This window comes from Bubalus kerabau, chromosome 4 (genome assembly GCF_029407905.1).
Source record: "Bubalus kerabau isolate K-KA32 ecotype Philippines breed swamp buffalo chromosome 4, PCC_UOA_SB_1v2, whole genome shotgun sequence".
In the NCBI taxonomy this organism is placed as follows: Eukaryota; Metazoa; Chordata; class Mammalia; order Artiodactyla; family Bovidae; genus Bubalus; species Bubalus kerabau.
The window spans coordinates 133663906-133682931 of record NC_073627.1 but is presented as its reverse complement, the minus strand read 5'-3'; the positions used below and the strand labels follow the sequence as shown (position 1 = coordinate 133682931).

General features: G+C 40.5%; 1 protein-coding gene across 2 annotated transcripts in view; it reads right to left on the bottom strand.

The window, feature by feature from the left end:
* ATP6V1B2 (ATPase H+ transporting V1 subunit B2) overlaps window positions 1-18657 on the bottom strand; it is a 37536-nt gene extending 18879 nt beyond the window's left edge. The window contains exons 1-2 of one of the 2 annotated variants that reach the window (XM_055578672.1): window positions 18646-18657; window positions 5951-6113 (exon numbers count right to left, since the gene is read on the bottom strand). In XM_055578672.1, the coding sequence (XP_055434647.1) occupies window positions 5951-6086 (136 nt within the window). In that variant the 5' untranslated portion in view covers window positions 6087-6113; window positions 18646-18657. The remainder of the gene's footprint in view (window positions 1-5950; window positions 6114-18645) is intronic. The other variant, XM_055578673.1, reaches the window with a different exon arrangement.
* Between the last annotated feature and the right edge of the window lie 369 nt (window positions 18658-19026).

The window sequence follows — 19026 nt, the reverse complement described above, 5'->3', positions numbered from 1 at the left end:
CTAGTGGGCTACAATTCATGGGGTCGCGAAGAGTAGGTAGGATATGACTACACACCCAAGCAATTCAAGATTATTAGAAAGATCTCAATTGTTATATTTTCTACTACTTTTATGGTAATCCTCCGGACTATTTTTTTTTTTTTAACACTTTTTTATTACAAGACTACCTAGCATACGTGGAAATTCATCCTGGTGACTGTATCTAAAGCACAGATATTTGGAGGAAAAAAAAAGAATAAAGATTCATTAAATTATGATATGATTAAATCATCGACCAAATAGAAAATGTAATAAAGTCAGATAAAAAGTTGTAAAATATAGTTTACAATAATTATTCACATTCAAGGCTCTACATCCATATATACAACAACGTGGCCCCAAACATGAATTCAAGCCAAATAATTCATATATTAGATTTTAAATAACAGACTGAACTAGAGGCCAACAATAGCCAGCAAATAACTTTATATAAGAATAAAAATACAAAAGCGCTTTCATTGCATTATTTGTTTTCACAGGTTCTTTTTTTTTTTTTTTAACTTTACAATATTGTATTGGTTTTGCCATATATCAACATGAATCCGCCACAGGTATACACATGTTCCCCATCCTGAACCCTCCTCCCTCCTCCCTCGCTTTGCCTGTACATCATAGTTACAGCTACAGACCAGGTAGAGAATATTATACATGTTATAACTGACTGCCGCTAACCTGAAAAACAGTTAACGTACTACTGATTCATCCTCCCTACTGTTTTAAAAATAATTCCTACCCCTGAAACGATTTCTTCCTTGTCTTATTTTATTTGGGGCAGTGTCACCTGGTGTGAGGGACCATAGTTCCCTGATCGGGGAGTGAACCCAGGCCAGGAAGTTAGAAGTGCAGAGTCCTAACCACTGGACCATCAGGGAATTCCCTGATTTTTCACATTTTTTAAGAATACTTTTGTGTATATAATTTTGAAAAAAATTTTATTGGCATATAGTTGATTTACAATGTTGTGTTAGTTTCAGATGTACTGCAAAGTGAATCAGTTATACACACACACACACACACACACACACATTTACTCTTTTTAGATTCTTTTCCTCGTTGTTCTCATTTTAAGATTCCAAATATTGATTTTCAATGATTTTCTAAAATTGCTATGTGGATGTGCAAAGTGAACTACATTAGAAACACATTTTCTTAGCACCTGGCTTTTAAAACACTGACCTTTTCAAAAACCTTAACAGTTGGGAACAGGAGGAGAGAGTGGGCCAGTGAGGGTAGGGGAATTCAGTTTTGTGATTTATAGGCAACTGCTGACTGTAACATCAGTAAAATGCTTCAGGTTCTGAAATTCTCTTTACTTTCTGGAAAAAATTTGCAACTTCTTTGAATTTTTAACCTCTTCAACAATGATCCTTTAGAATCTCATGTTTAATTTCAAGCTCATTCAAAACTATGAAGTTTTGCCAGTCACAAGACAAAAGTATGACCAAGAAAAAAACCACTAATGATTGCTTTTCCTGGAAAGAGTGAATCAAGTTGATTGCTATTATAGAAGACAAGATTCTACTTCATCACAGTCTCGAAATTTAAAACAATGTATGTAGCCTTCAAAAAAGCCAAGAACCATTCAAATTGATTAATACCAAAACCACCAATAATATTTAATGAGTACTCAACAGGAATTCTTTTTTAATCTCCATAACAGGTCTATGAGTTAATGACTATTATTCCAAGTGTTTTTTCCCCCCAGAAATTAAGTAACTTCCCTAAGGATCTGAACGTACACAGTCCACCTCCAGTCACTTTTTCTTTAACTGTGCTACAGCTCAGATTCTAAAACTGAACTGGTCCTTTTCTGTGATCTGGGACACTCTTGTGTCATTACTGAAAAATAATCTTTCTCCGATGGAGTGCATGCATTAGAAAAGTTAAAACAGAAAAGGGAGAAACTGATGGAGAAGCTTCAGCAGTTTTCTCTCACTGGTAAGCACCAGGAGACCACTTCAGATAAAATGCAGAGTTTAAGCAACATGCTTGATTTAAATTAAAGTTGGATACAAAAGAAACTAATACATAGCATAATCCAAACCAAACAGAACATATTACCAAAACAAACTGCTCCACCCTTGCAGATCATCTTCAGATAAGCTACCTTGTTTCAGTTCACAACAACACACTGGGAGGCAGGCAAGGCTGACATACACATTCCACACTTAAACTACATCTCTGAGAGACCTGTTACTAAATCAAAGAGAGAGGGCTAAAATTACTTTTGTTTGTTTGTGCCCCCTTCTCCTAATTCTAAGTTTGTACTCTATAACCCTTAGTCTCCAGTATAATTTAAAAATATGGAGATAACACAGTTCCTAGCATTAGACTACAAACAGGGAGAAGACAGTTTATATACAAACTATAGCTCCTTTCCATAATAAAAAAACGGTGGTGGGGGGCGGGGAAGATAAGCAGAGAAAACAACATCAAACACCACCTTTTATCTCTCAACAACATTTGCCCAGCTTTCCTCATCATTGGGCTTCCCAGGTGGCACTAGTGGTAAAGAATGCACCTGCCAATGCAGAAAACATAAGAGATGGAGGTTCGATTCCTGGGTCAGGAAGATTCCCTGGCAACTCACTCCAGTATTCTTGCCTGGAGAATCCCAATGTACAGAGAAGCCTGGTGGGCTACACTCCATTCGGTGGCAAAGAGTCAGACACAACTGAAGCGACTAAGCACGCACGCACACCTCACCATTACTATTAACAGCCCAAAGCAAAGACAACTGTTTAGAGTAAAGCTGCCAGAGACATTAAGCTATTCTTCAAAATATCAAAATCCATTCACAAATTACATAAATATGCCTGTGTTTGACAATTATAATGACCACTCTTCTCTTGAATATTCCAGACAAACAAGAACTTCGGTCTGCAGGAAATGATTAGAACTTTTGACAACAAAGCAGACATGGTTACATCTTTGATCCTGAATATTTAGGGAGGTGATAAATATTTAGACAATATCTTAAACCCCAAATCTACAAAGGTTTTAAGAAGCACATACTTGGTCAGATGACATCCTCTTCCTCCTACAGGATACAAGACTTTTCAACAGATCTAATACTCTTAATGATTGTGAAACTTTCAGAGAGAAAATTCAACAACCATTGCACAATATGGGATCTAGTCCTTCAGCCTCTTCCTTATCAGCAAAACAAAACCAGAACAATCATCATCTATTGTGCAAGAAAAGTAGGGACCCACACCTTGCAGGGGGCAAGGAGAGAGAGGTTCTAGAAAAAGGCCAGGCCAATGATTCCTTTACTGGACTTTTCACTGGGGTTAGGTTTACTTTATGACATAAGAACTGCAAGACAGGCGGACCTAGGATCTCAAGAAACAGGAGATTAATTCAAAATGTTTAACATCCAAAAGCTCTAAGTGTATTACTGAATCTTGCTCCAAGTATAAAAGAAAATCAGGTTTTCTTTCCTTGTGACTAGAAATTTAACCAATGTGCTCAAGATATTTCAAGTCTGCAGATCTCATTTTCCAGACCTTGTTAACAGCCCCATAATCCCCCAATTTTTCAACCAGCATCCTATTTGTACAGTGGAACTGCCAATATTCCACTCCTTTATTCAAAAAACACACATTAAATAACTATAACTTTTCACTTAGGATGGTAACATCTTTAATTAGAAAAGTGACAGGGTTAATCAATATTTATTCAGAAGTGATTAAAGTGTTAACCAGAATCAAGAATGTAGCAATGTAAGAAAAAAATGACAAATGCTGTTAGCTGTTAGCATAAGTATGGTATCATTTGTGCTTTTTAGAATAATCCAGACATAGAAGGAAAACTCCAACCAAGTACACCAACTCCCTACTCCTGTTCCATCCACATTAAGGATTCAAACACTAAACTATTAGAATAAGGGGTTTAAATACAAGCTACACAACAATTACAAAACAGAATGCCTTTTATGTGTGAGCACTGGACTAGGCACTGAGGATACAAAAAGGATTCCTGAATCACAAAGTTTCAGTTTTAAGCATTGTGTTGCAATCTTGTATCTTATCTGGGGGAATCTCATCCCCCAAAGTTCTTCAGCCACTGCTAAGCACACACAGACTGTCCAGAAATCATACCTCCCTTACGAGCTCACAACCTTACTCATGGAGTACTCTTTCAACTACGTTTCAGTTGATACTCTGAATTGAGACTGAGTGAATAATTATATGGAAAAATGACTACTGCCTCTTCTAATCTTTTCCTAGAAGCACCACTAATGTCTTATCTGTTCCACCCGAAAGAACACCAAAGCCTACAAATGCAATTAGTGAGAGTATCTGTAATTGTTAGGCACAAATGTATTCTTATGAATGCAACTTCTGTCAATTTCTTGAAATATTTACTTCAGCTCACACAAACTCCCAACTGGCATTCTCTAATGCAAGTAATTCCCATTATAAAAAGCACATGGTTGGGGGAGGGGGAGCGGCAAAAATTAGAAGTTTGGATTTACAATTTATACACTATTAGCCAATAGGACATACTGTACAGCACTGGGAACTATACTCAATATCTTGTAATAACCTTTATGATTTTATAATTATAAATTAATTTAATAACATTATAATGGGAAAAAATCTAAAGAGGGAAACACACACACTCACATATATACATACATGTAACTGAATCATTTTGCGGTACACCTGAAACTAACACAGCGTTATAGATCGACTCTACCCCAAAAAAGAAAAAACGAGCACATCTCAGCAAACCTATGATCAAGTCTTTCCTCCTCCTTCACACTGCAGTGCTGTCACATGACCCAGTGACTGATCAGGATGGGATTAGTCAGGAGGAGAGTGCCCAGACTGAAACCCTTCATCTGAAATTCTTTTTAACCCAAGAGCCACCCACAAATAGGCACTCTGGCAATTAACTAGTGTTGGGAAACATCAGGTGCTTTCCTAAATTGTAAAGAGTCTACTTTCAGGACTCATCCCCAATGCCTAAAGAAGGTCTGATGATACACAATCTTAATGATTAGTTTCTGTTGGAATGGCTGAGCAGTCCATTTAAGCCTGGTTATCAGGATTTTTTCACAATAACAACATTTTAAACATGCCTCTGCATATGTTTTGCATATATTCTACATATACAGGCAAAACTGCTTGTCTTCTTTAAGACACCCTTGCACTCAAGTTAATGGTAGGAAAAAGGTCCAGCAGGAATGAAGACATCTGGAATTTTCCTGCTTTGTCAGTAATTAGGTGTCTAAAGCCTGGCAAGCCTTGTCTCTCTCAGAACCTTAGGTTTCTCACTGTAAAATGAGAGGCTTAGACTAGGATGACCTGCGGGGTACTTTTCAGCTCTGGCTTTCGCTGGTATTTAGATGTCCTCCTGCGGGGCTGCCTCTCCACCGAACAACATATCCCTCTGCCTGTGGGACTGACCTCCATCCGAGAAAAGCCTGACCACGTCAGCGATGACACTACACCGTCTCCCTCGGCAGGACCTCAGAACCTGCCCTGAGGTCCACACCCGAGGCAAAGGGATGGGGAGGGGCGTTCCCTTGACCCTTGCAGATCCAAATGAGGCCAGCAGAAGATCAGGATGAGAGCTGCAAGGAGCGGCCTTGCCTCGAGGACAGGAAGCAAGCGCCTGAGCAGGCTCCAGCCTCGGGAAGCTGCACAGGGTAGGCAATAGACCGGAGCCCACCAACCCAGGAAGAAGTTCCCGATGGTGCTCTTCCCCTTAGTCCACCGCTGGCATGGAAATTAACAGTCACTGAAAATCTCCTTCTAGAGAGAGACGCGGAGGTCGGGGTAGAGGGGCGCGAGATCGAAAAACAACCCTCCCCACCCCACCCACCCCTCTGGTTAAGCAGGTGAGTGGGAGCAAGGGGCTAAGAGCAAAGACAGGACTCATCTTGCTTTCTGATACTTACTGAGACGAGGCTGGGAGAGGTAGTTCCGGCTAACTGCCAGCGCCTGCTCTCGAGACCCCGCCAGGGGCCCGCTGGTGGCTACTGGTAGCTCAGGCGCGGCCCCGTTCACGATCCCCCGCATCGCCCGCAGCGCCATCTTGTCTCCTCCGTCCCGACTGGCCCCGCAGCGACACCGCGCAGGCGCAGATATAGCTGGGGCGGCCCGCTCCCCGCTCCGCCCGTGCGCGCTGCGGAGCCCCCGCCCCCTTGGCCGCGCCCCGCCCGCAGCCTCGTGACTTGGGCTCCGCGTGGGCGGGGCTAAACCAGCAAGTTGGGAGAGGAGCTGACCAGCGTGCTGGGAGGAGGGTTCCCCGACAGGGAGAGGGACCTAAAGAAAGGCAAGATTTAAGGGAGAAAGAGAAGAAAGGAGGGAGAGGGAAGAAAGGCAACTTCATACAAGAAAAAGTCAACAGGCATTTCATAACGCTGAATGAAGAGACCTCAAGTTCAAAAAAAAAAAAAAAAACACTCTGAAAACAAATATAAAACCTATTCCATTGAATATTAACATAGGGCACTATGTGCCATCATTTCTCTAACTTTATTATCTTCCTTTCCAATGTATTCGCTCATTTGACCATTCAAAAAGCATATTGGACTGTTTCAGAGTGTGAAAGACAAGCTGTCATGTATTTGGAAACTATTTACAGGATAGTGTTGGAGGGAGGAAGCCAATTCTGACTCATGTGGGAAACTGTTTCTTTGATTTGCTTTTATTATTATAATCATATTCAATGGCTTTCCTGAAGGACCCTGCCCCTCTGCTTGACGGTAAAGTAAAGTGCCTTTGCTCAACTTGCAGAGAGAGAGTTTGTCCCTGCCCATCTGTGAATAGAAGAGATTAACACACCCCTTCCAAAGGCTGGCCATTCCCTTGGAGATGTTTTGCAAGACTGAAGACCCTGTCGCTTTACTTCACCACTGCATCTCCCACTCTATTCTGCCCTTTGATTTTAGTTACTCATTGCTTCTTTCTCTCTGATCTATAAAATAACCTGTCATCCAGACCCCAATCAGATCAGATCAGTCGCTCAGTCGTGTCTGACTCTTTGTGACCCCATGATCGCAGCATGCCAGGCCTCCCTGTCCATCTCCAACTCCCGGAGTTCACTCAGTCTCCTCTTGCCCCCAATCCCTCCCAGCATCAGAGTCTTTTCCAATGAGTCAACTCTTCGCATGAGGTGGCCAAAGTACTGGAGTTTCAGCCTTAGCATCATTCCTTCCAAAGAAATCCCAGGGCATATCTCATTCAGAATGGACTGGTTGGATCTCCTTGCAGTCCAAGGGACTCTCAAGAGTCTTCTCCAACACCACAGTTCAAAAGCATCAATTCTTCAGCGCTCAGCCTTCTTCACAGTCCAACTCTCACATCCATACATGACCACAGGAAAAATCATAGCCTTGACTAGATAAACCTTTGTTGGCAAAGTAATGTCTCTGCTTTTGAATATGCTATCTAGGTTGGTCATAACTTTCCTTCCAAGGAGTAAGCATCTTTTAATTTCATAGCTGCAGTCACCATCTGTAGAGATTTTGGAGCCCAGAAAAATAAAGTCTGACACTGTTTCCACTGTTTCCCCATCTATTTCCCATGAAGTGATGGGACTGGATGCCATGATCTTCGTTTTCTGAATGTTGAGCTTTAAGCCAACTTTTTCACTCTCCTCTTTCACTTTCATCAACAGGCTTTTGAGTTCCTCTTCACTTTCTGCCATAAGGGTGGTGTCATCTGCATATCTGAGGTTATTGATATTTCTCCTGGCAATCTTGATTCCAGCTTGTGTTTCTTCCAGTCCAGCGTTTCTCATGATGTACTCTGCATATAAGTTATATAAGCAGGGTGACAATATCCAGCCTTGATGGACTCCTTTTCCTATTTGGAACCATCTGTTGTTCCATGTCCAGTTCTAACTGTTGCTTCCTGACCCGCATACAAATTTCTCAAGAGGCAGATCAGGTGGTCTGGTATTCCCATCTCTTTCAGAATTTTCCACAGTTTATTGTGATCCACACAGTCAAAGGCTTTGGCATAGTCAATAAAGCAGAAATAGATGTTTTTCTGGAACTCTCTTGCATTTTCCATGATCCAGCAGATGTTGGCAATTTGATCTCTGGTTCCTCTGCCTTTTCTAAAATCAGCTTGAACATCAGGAAGTTCACAGTTCGCATATTGTTGAAGCCTGGCTTGGAGAATTTTGAGCATTACTTTACTAGCGTGTGAGATGAGTGCAATTGTGCAGTAGTTTGAGCATTCTTTGGCATTGCCTTTCTTTGGGATTGGAATGAAAACTGACCTTTTCCAGTCCTGTGGCCACTGCTGAGTTTTCCAAATTTGCTGGCATATTGAGTTCAGCACTTTCACAGCATCATCTTTCAGGATTTGGAATAGCTCAACTGGAATTCCATCACCTCCACTAGCTTTGTTCATAGTGATGCTTTCTAAGGCCCACTTGACTTCACATTCCAGGATGTCTGGCTCTAGGTGAGTGATCACACCATCGTGATTATCTGGGTCATGAAGCTCTTTTTTTGTACAGTTCTTCTGTGTATTCTTGCCATCACTTCTTAATATCTTCTGCTTCTGTTAGGTCCATACCATTTCTGTCCTTTATCGATACAATCTTTGCATGAAATGTTCCTTTGGTATCTCTGATTTTCTTGAAGAGATCTCTAGTCTTTCCCATTCTGTTGTTTTCCTCTATTTCTTTGCATTGATCGCTGAAGAAGGCTTTCTTATATCTTCTTGATATTCTTTGGAACTCTGCATTCAGATGTTTTTATCTTTCCTTTTCTCCTTTGCTTTTTGATTCTCTTCTTTTCACAGCTATTTGTAAGGCCTCCCCAGACAGCCATTTTGCTTTTTTGCATTTCTTTTTCATGGGGATGGTCTTGATCCCTGTCTCCTGTACAATGTCACGAACCTCAGTCCACAGTTCATCAGGCACTCTATCTATCAGATCTAGGCCCTTAAATCTATTTCTCACTTCCACTGTATAATCATAAGGGATTTGATTTAGGTCATACCTGAATGGTCTAGTGGTTTTCCCTACTTTCTTCAATTTCAGTCTGAATTTGGCAATAAGGAGTTCATGGTCTGAGCCACAGTCAGCTCCTGGTCTTGTTTTTGTTGACTGTATAGAGCTTCTCCATCTTTGGCTGCAAAGAATATAATCAATCTGATTTCAATGTTGACCATCTGGTGATGTCCATGTGTAGAGTCTTCTCTGGTGTTGTTGGAAGAGGGTGTTTGTTATGACCAGTGCATTTTCTTGGCAAAACTCTATTAGTCTTTGCCCTGCTTCCGTATTCCGTATTCCGTATTCCAAGGCCAAATTTGCCTGTTACTCCAGGTGTTTCTTGACTTCCTACTTTTGCATTCCAGTCCCCTATAATGAAAAGGACATCTTTTTTGGGTGTTAGTTCTAAAAGGTCTTGTAGGTCTTCATAGAACTGTTCAACTTCAGCTTCTTCAGCGTTACTGGTTGGGGCATAGACTTGGATTACTGTGATATTGAATGGTTTGCCTTGGAAACGAACAGAGATCATTCTGTAATTTTTGAGATTGCATCCAAGTACTGCATTTCGGACTCTTTTGTTGACCATGATGGCCACTCCATTTCTTCTGAGGGATTCCTGCCCGCAGTAGTAGATATAATGGTCATCTGAGTTAAATTCACCCATTCCAGTCCATTTCAGTTCGCTGATTCCTAGAATGTCGACATTCACTCTTGCCATCTCTTGTTTGACCACTTCCAATTTGCCTTGATTCATGGACCTGACATTCTATGTTCTTATGCAATATTGCTCTCTACAGATCGGACCTTGTGTCCTTCACCAGTCACATCCATAGCTGGGAATTTTTTTTGCTTTGGCTCCATCCCTTCATTCTTTCTGGAGTTATTTCTCCACTGATCTCCAGTAGCATATTGGGCACCTACTGACATGGGGAGTTTCTCTTTCAGTATCCTATCATTTTGCCTTTTCATACTGTTCATGGGGTCCTCAAGGCAGGAATACTGAAGTGGTTTGCCATTCCCTTCTCCAGTGGACCACATTCTGTCAGATCTCTCCACCATGACCCGCCTGTCTTGGGTTGCCCCACCAGCATGGTTTAGTTTCATTGAGTTAGACAAGGCTGTGGTCCTAGTGTGATTAGATTGACTAGTTTTCTGTGAGTATGGTTTCAGTGTGTTTGCCCTCTTATGCCCTCTTGCAACACCTACCATCTTACTTGGGTTTCTCTTACCTTGAGCGTGGGGCGACGGGGTGTGCTAAAGTGCAGGCGGCTGCAATAAGATGTTTATTTTGAGGTACTAGTCTGCTATCTTCTTGGTCTGCCAGCTTCCCAGTTAAAGCCTCTTCCTTTCTCAACATTTCATCTCTTGGATTCATTGGCCTATCAGATGGGCAACCAGAGCAAGCTTGGGTTTGGTAGTTCAGTTCAGTCGCTCAGTCGTGTCTGACTCTTTGCGACCCCGTGAATTGCAGCACGCCAGGCCTCCCTGTCCATCACCGACTCCCGGAGTTCACTCAGACTCACGTCCATTGAGTCAGTGATGCCATCCAACCATCTCATCCTCTGCCATCCCCTTCTCCTCCTGCCCCCAATCCCTCCCAGCCTCAGAGTCTCTTCCAATGAGTCAACTCTTTGCATGAGGTGGCCAAAGTACTGGAGTTTCAGCTTTAGCATCATTCCTTCCAAAGAAATCCCAGGGCTGATCTCCTTTAGAATGGACTGGTTGTATCTCCTTGCAGTCCAAGGACTCTCAAGAGTCTTCTCCAACACCACAGTTCAGAAGCATCAATTCTTTGGCTCTCAGCTTTCTTCACAGTCCAACTCTCACATCCATACATGACCACAGGAAAAACCATAGGCTTGACTAGACGAACCTTTGTTAGCAAAGTAATGTCTCTGCTTTTGAATATACTATCTAGGTTGGTCATAACTTTCCTTCCAAGGAGTAAGCGTCTTTTAATTTCATGGTTGCAATCACCATCTGCAGTGATTTTGGAGCCCCCCAAAATAAAGTCTTCACTGTTTCCACTGTTTCCCCATCTATTTCCCATGAAGTGATGGGACCAGATGCCATGATCTTCATTTTCTGAATGTTAAGCTTTAAGCCGACTTTTTCACTCTCCTCTTTCACTTTTATCAAGAGGCTTTTTAGTTCCTCTTCACTTTCTGCCATAAGGGTGGTGTCATCTGAGCTCTTAGAGACATGCAGACTCTTAGTTGTAGCATGGGAAATCTAGTTCCCTGACCAGGGATCGAACCCAGGACCCCTGCATTGGGAACATGGAATCTTAGACACTGGACCATCAGGGAAGTCTTTAGTGTAGCCTTAAGTGTTGAAACCTTAAAAATCCTCCAAGATAAATTCAGCATTTTTTAAAGAAATTGAAAAATGGTATATAGATTAATTTGTATACATTTTAAATATATATATATATATATATATATATATGTGTGTGTGTGTGTGTGTGTGTGTGTGTGTATGAAGGCTTCCCGGGTGGCACTAGTGGTAAAGAACCCACTTGCCAGTGCAGGAGATGTAAGAGATGTGGGCTGCATCACTGGGTCAGGAAGATCACCTGGAAGAGATTATGGCAACTCATCCCAGTATTCTTGCCTAGAGAATCCCTCGGACATAGGAGACTGGCGGGCAACAGTCCATAGGGTCACAAAGAGTTGGACAGGACTAAAGCAACTTGGTGCACACACGGATATTTGAATATGAATAGGAGAGAATTCTACTTTTAATTAAATAAGCTTTCTATGTAGTTTCAACCCTTTAATATGTGTTTACACTGAGTTTTTTCAAATACAGTGTATGACAGCTTTATTATTTATTTGTTTTTAATTAGAGGATAATTACTTCACAATATTGTGATGGCTTTTGCCATACATCAACATGAATCAGCCATAGGCATACATGTGTCTCCTGCCTCTTGAACCCCTCTCCCTCTTGAACCCCCCTCCCGTATCCCTCCCTACCACATCCCTTTTGGTGGTGACAGTGCCCCGGCTTTGGGTTTCCTGTGTCATACATCAAACTCCCACTGGCTATCTGTTTTACATTTGGTAATGTATATGTTTCAATACTATTCTCTCAAATCATCCCACCCTCTCCTTCCCCCACTGTGTCCAAAGTCTATTCTTTATATCTGTGTCTCCTTTGCTGCCCTGCATATAGAATAGGCAGTACCATCTTTCTAGATTCCATATATATGCATTAATATATGATATTTGTCTTTCTTTTTCTGACTGACTTCACTCTGTATAATAGGCTTTAGGTTCATCCATCTCATTAGAACTGAAATGCATTCCTTTTTATAGACAGCTTTATTTTTTGTAAATATTACAAATCTGGTCTTCTCATGCTAATTTTTCACAATAGTAGGTACATTTAAGATAGGAATACTAGACTGCTATCATTACACCTTTTTATCCTTTTATAGTAGTTGAAGATTTTTAACTTTTAAAAAGTTTTCTTTAACTTTTTACTCTGTAAACAGAAAATAGTTATGATCTGTAGTGCATAAGCAAAGTATGAGTCCCAACATTTATTTAATAAATATTGGAACAATTTATTATGGGTACTGGGCAGACACTGTTAGGTACAGTTACACCAGTACCTAAACAAAGTCCTTGTACTCATGGCATTTATGAATGGAAAAATCAGAAACCAAACCACATATTAATAAAGTGCCCAGTGATGACAAGTGTGATGAAAAATTATGAAACAGAGTGAACAGTAAAAGAATGATCAGGGTGGAGAGGAGATTTTATTTTAGTTTTTTAAAATATTCCCTTCTTTATTTGGCTGTTCCAGGTCTTAGTTGCTGCATGTGGGATCTAGTTCCTTGATCAGGAGTCTGACCTGCAGCCCCTGCATTGGAAATGTGCATTCTTGACCACTGGACCACCAGGGAAGTCCTGAGAGAAGATTTTAGACAGTGTGTTCAGGGAATGCACCTCTCAGCCACCTGAGATCTAAATGAAGAGAGAAAGAAAGTCATGGAAGCTCCAGGAGATGTGTGATCCAGGTAGGGAAAGAAGTGCAAAAGTCCTTGGGTGAAAGCGAAGTGGTGTTAGGATGGATTCAACTTAGCAGAGAGTAGTAAGAGAGAGGACTGGGCCAGATGAAGTAGAGCCTTGGAAGCTATGGATAACGGTTTGAATTTTGTTCTTAGTGTGGTTAGAGAGTTTTACAAAGGGATAATATGATCTGGTTAGGCTTTAAGAAGACATTTTGTTCTAGTAAGCAAAAAGTGAATTGGGGCAAAAGGCAAAGGAGAAATCAAGATCAGTTAGGAAGCTATTGAAATTGTCTGGGGTGAGCAGTGGTGAGTCAAACTAGACTGATGGCTCTGTTTCAGCACACCTCCACTGCACTCTGGCCTTACCTCCATTACAGAACTCATCGCTGTCATGACAGCATTAAGGTTAGTGTCCACTGCTGTTCCTTTCTGTAACCCCAGATACAAACCAGGGGGATCGGTAATGGGATATAGTGAAGAGGGTAGTTAGGAGAAACATTTTGAAGAAAAAAAATTATACAAATAATACTGCTGAAACAGGAATCATTAACTGGGGACCCATGGAAATCTATGAGACCTTGGGCAAAATGTATGCATATGGGTATCTTTCATGGAGATGACCCATAGGTTTTTGTCAGAATCTCAAAGAATCCTGAAACTCTTAAAGAAAACAAAATAGCTAAGTGTCATTAATTGAAAAAGTGGTATTTCCATTTATAGAATCATATTTCTGAATGGTAGTATCAGATATCTGGTATTACTTGGCACCATCTCCAACTTTTAAAATTTATTTTAAATAAAATAAATGATTTTAAATAAAATAAAAATAATAAGTATTTATTTATTTATTTGGCTGCACTGGGTCTTTAGTTGTGGCATGTGGGATCTAGTTCCCTGACCAGGGATCAAAGTTGCATTGGGAGCATGGAGTCTTCCCTACTGGACCACCAGGGAAGTCCCATGTCCAACTTTTAAACAATTACAATTATTTTTATTTTGCAATTTCTTAGAGTCTTATGATGATATCTGTGTAGTACAAGTAATTAAAAAAATCTTAGTCAAGTGAATTGAATATGAGAATTTCTCAGTTATTAGAGCATTAATATTTGAACACTGTTCCTCATTTTTTTAAAGTATTTCCTTAACATATAAGAAAGAGAAAGTGAAACAAATATTGTACACATAGAAAAATATAGATAGGAAATCATGAGGGAAATCCTAGCTTTCTTAATAATGAAGAAACTCAAGCTGGAATATCATGAGGTTCTACCGTATTTGTTAAATTAGCAAAACTAACCCAGTGATTCTTTTTTAAGCACTGGCAGGATTAGGGAATAAGAAGGGAACTAACACATCACTCCTGGCTTTATAAATTGGCCAGTCCTTCTGGAGAGCAACCTGATATGGGTTGGGGATCATAAAACTGTTCATAGTATTTGATCCAGTCATTTGTTTTAGCAATCTCTATAATGGGATTATTAACCAAAGGAATATGTTTATGGCTTGTTATGCCAAAATGAGTACCCATAGAGAAAATGAAGTAGTAACCTAAATAGCAATAGTGATCTAGACAAGGATTCTATATTTAGTGGCATGCATATAATGTATAAGCTGGTAGAATTTAAGTATATGGAACTATTTATATAAAATAATAGTGAGCTAAACAGAGATATTGACCAATTGCAATAGTGTAAACACTTTTGTACACTGCTAAAAGTCAGAAGACATAGTACAGTGATATAAATAACTGAAAATTACAGAGGTCTATTTTTCTGTTCTAAAATGAATGTTAAATGTTCAAAGTCACATACACTCACACACAGAGCATCACCTGGGGAGGGGGTGGAATCCAGTATTATGTTTAACAGGTTCTGGACCCAGACAGCTTAGCTGAAGTCCAAGTTTCCTTAGTTCTGTGATCTTGAACAAAATTTCATTTGCTTATTTATTGTCTCTAGGTCTCATTTGCAAACTGAAGATCACTATGCTACCATCTTCATAAACTTGTTGTAAGCCTTAAAAGAGATTACTGCAAAGTGTTTGGCAAGTAGCAAGTGCTAAATATGTTTTAAGTAGCATTATTATTGTATACTTTGATCAATCACGTGTATATTAATTACTTTGCCTCAGACTCTTTTCTCACAACTTGATAAATGGCCCATCTCCCTGACTAGTTTGTATTAAGCAGGGACTATATCTTATAATTGGGCTTCCCAGGTGGCACTAGTGATAAAGAACCTGTTTGCCAATGCAGGAGACTTAAGAGACGTGGATTCAGTCCCTAGGTCAGGAAGATCCCTTGGAGCAGGGCATGGCTACCAACTCCAGTATTCTTGCCTGCAGAATCCCATGGACAGAGGAGCCTGGTGGATTACAATCCATAGGGTTGCAAAGGGTCAGACACAACTGAAGTGGTTTAGCAAGCACGCACATACTCACGCGCGCGCGCGCACACACACACACACACATCTTATAAATATCTTGTGTATTCTATCTGTAGGCATTATCTGTAGTAGTTATCTGTGGTACCTAGTGCAAGGTAACTTGCACATAACATAATAAATATCTACTGCATGCATGCTACATTGCTTCAGTCATGTCTGACTCTTTGCGACTCTTTGGACCGTAGCCCACCAGGCTTCTCTGTCCATGGGATTACCTTCGGAGAGATAATGGAGTGGGTTGCCATTTCCTTCTCCAAAATATCTAGTAGATGAATGCAAATGAGTTTCTCCTTTCCTAAGGATGAACAGTTCTCCACTAACATTATACTGCTAAATGAAGGGTTTTTCCTAAGGAACACTCACCCTGTCAGACTGTATGCTGGTTACTGTCCTCTTGTTGTTTGTTGAAATCCTATCCTTATTTTACCCCAAGGAAGGCAAGACCAGTGGATCTCAGCAGCAGGGAATGTGGTTGGAACATGGGACTCAGAGTCACCAGCTCCCATCTCAGTGCTGACTGTCCCCTTGTGAACAGTGTGACCCTGGATCAGTCCTCAATTCCTTTTGTCTCTGAATCTCCTTATATCAATTGGGAAGATTTCATGTCATTGTCTTCAAGGATTTAAAAGAAGACTTCCAGAAATCAACATTGCAAACAGAAATGTAAATTTACTGTAAATGTAACTTACTCTTTTTCACAAACAATTAAAAGGAAGAAAATTATATTAATAGAAGGGCAGGGGAAGAAAAGCTCATGCCAGTGACCTAATTTTCCCCATATAACGTGTGTCTCCCTTTGCTGGAAAATCCGGGTCAAGGAAAACATTATGAAGACAAATCACAGCAAATCAAATCACTAGGTCTATACATTTCCATGTAACAAGGCATAAACAAGAGTAAGATCATCAATATGAAATTTTCAGCCTGAGATGGGCAAAGAAGCTAATTAATATATATTTACATATATTTATATATTTTTATATATATTCATGGCAAATGGATGAGGAAACAGTGGAAACAGTGACAGACTTTATTTTTTGGGGCTCCAAAATCACTGCAGATGGTGACTGCAGCCATGAAATTAAAAGACACTTGCTCCTTGGAAGAAAAGTTATGACCAACCTAGATAGCATGTTAAAAAGCAGAGACATTACTTTGCCAACAAAAGTCCATCTAGTCAAAGCTACTGGTTTTCCAGTAGTCATGTATGGATGTGAGAGTTGGACTATAAAGAAAGCTGAGCACCGAAGAATTGATGCTTTTGAACTGTGGTGTTGGAGAAGACTCTTGAGAGTCCCTTGGACTGCAAGGAGATCCAACCAGTCCATCATAAAGGAAATCAGTCCTGAATATTCATTGGAAGGACTGATGTTGAAGCTGAAGCTCCAATACTTTGCCCACCTGATGGGAAGAACCGACTCATATGAAATGACCCTGATGGTGGGAAATATTGAAGGTGGGAGGAGAAGGGGACGACAGAGGATGAGATGGTTGGATGGCATCACTGACGTGATGGACATGAGCTTGAGCTGGCTCCAGGAGTTGTTGATGGACAGGGAGGCCTGGTGTGCTGCAGTCTGTGGGGTCACAAAGAGTTGGACATGACTGAGTGGCTGAACTGAACTGATAGATATTTATATATGTGTGTGTGTGTGTGTGTGTTTTCTTTCCGTGTTGGGTATTTTCTAATTCTGACTATCAGATGCAGAGTGAGCTTTATAGGCTTGAAACTGTACTTTGGCCTTCTGAAAACTGAGATCTCTGGTTCTGCTTCATGTTACTTTCATTGTCACTAGGGTCACTGTTGTGTTGTGGAAAGGATGGAGACAGCAGAGGGCCCCCTACGATAAGAACATGACTACTTAAGAGCCAGCAGTGTTTAAACATATTGCACCAATGTTTATGCAATAAGATGTTGGCCTTATCATGATACGGTCATGGGAAAAAGTGTCCTTGACACTCTAGGTGCCCTGTGTCAAAGACTTCCTTTTATTGCTAGATCAAAGACAGCTGTTTCTCAGCCCAAATATTTCAAACAAAATGAATCATTTCTGTAAATGCTGATGCATCTATTTGATGAAATATTATTCAGACTCTTGGACAGACAGAAAAATATCTTAAATATGGGAAAATTCTTCACAATACAATGTTAAGTAGAAAGTCTATAGGAAATGTCACACACAGTAAAATCTCTATTATCTATAGATGTACATGCACCCTTTGAGAAAATATTGGAAAGAAATATATATATAGATGTTAACAGTGACTATCTTGGAGTTATGGGATATTTGCATTCTTTATAATTGTCATTTTATTGATGTAATCTTATATTATACTTTTTAATCAGAAATAAAATTAGGAATATTAAGATACACCTGTTTAGAATATTATGGTTTTCATTTTAATAGGCAGCAGTTTCAACTCACGATAAAATAAGCATGTAATCAGGCAAATTAAAAGTTCTGTATTGCAGAGATCTGGAAGAAATTTGGGACAAATAAAGTGGTGAAGGAAAACATAGACTCAACATTTGATGGGAGCTCATTGTTTTACCTCTGAGACTAGTTTGATTGTTAAAACTGTAGACCTTGTGTGTGTGTGTGTTTAGTTGTTCAATCATGTCCGATTCTTTGGACATGGACTGTAGCCCACCAGTCTCCTCTGCTCATGGAATTTTCCAGGCAAGAATATTGGAGTGGCTGCAATTTCCTGCTGCAGTGGATCTTCCTGACCCAGGGATCAAACCCATGTCTCTTGCATCTCCTGCTTGGGGATCAACTAGACCTAACCTCTCTAATTTACAAATGAGGAAACTGAAGTTCAGGGAAGTAAGGTGATTTCCCAAGTTCCAGAAGCAAGGTAGTGGCCAGGCTTCTAGGAAGACAATCTAACTTTCCTAGATTTTATTTTAAATTTTTTATTATTATTATTTTATTTATTTATGGTTGCACTGGATCTGTGTTGATGTGTGCGGGCTTGCTCTAGTTTCAAAGAGCGGGGGCTACTCTTCATTGTGGTGCTCAGGCTTTTCATTGCAGTGGCTTCTCTTGTTTTGGAGCACAGGCTCTAGGGTGCATGGACTTAAATGGTTGCAGCACAAGGGCTCAATAATTGTAGCACATAGGCTTAGGCACTCTACAGTATGTGGGATACTCCGGGATCAGGATTGAACCCATGTACTCTGCATTGGCAGGCAGACTGTTAACCACTGGACCACCATGAAAGTCCTAACCTTCCTAGACTTTAGACCATGCTTTTTTTTGCTCTATAGCATCCATAGCTGCCCAGTTCTGGCTCTGTCCCCTATTAGGCTTTTGGATAAATCTGGAAGATTCCCTCTGATGCAGGCTAATTCTAGATGAGCTGCTCTTATGTCCATGTAGGGGAACTTTGGAAGACCAAATTATTTCTAAGACAGGTGGGTGCTCTTGATGATCTGAAATGAGGATTCCAGACCAAGCTCTGACCTGGTGTCTGTCTGAAGCCCCTTCTTTGCTTGCAAAGATGACCTGGGGACAAGCTAGACTTGGAACATCTGGGATTCTCAGGAAA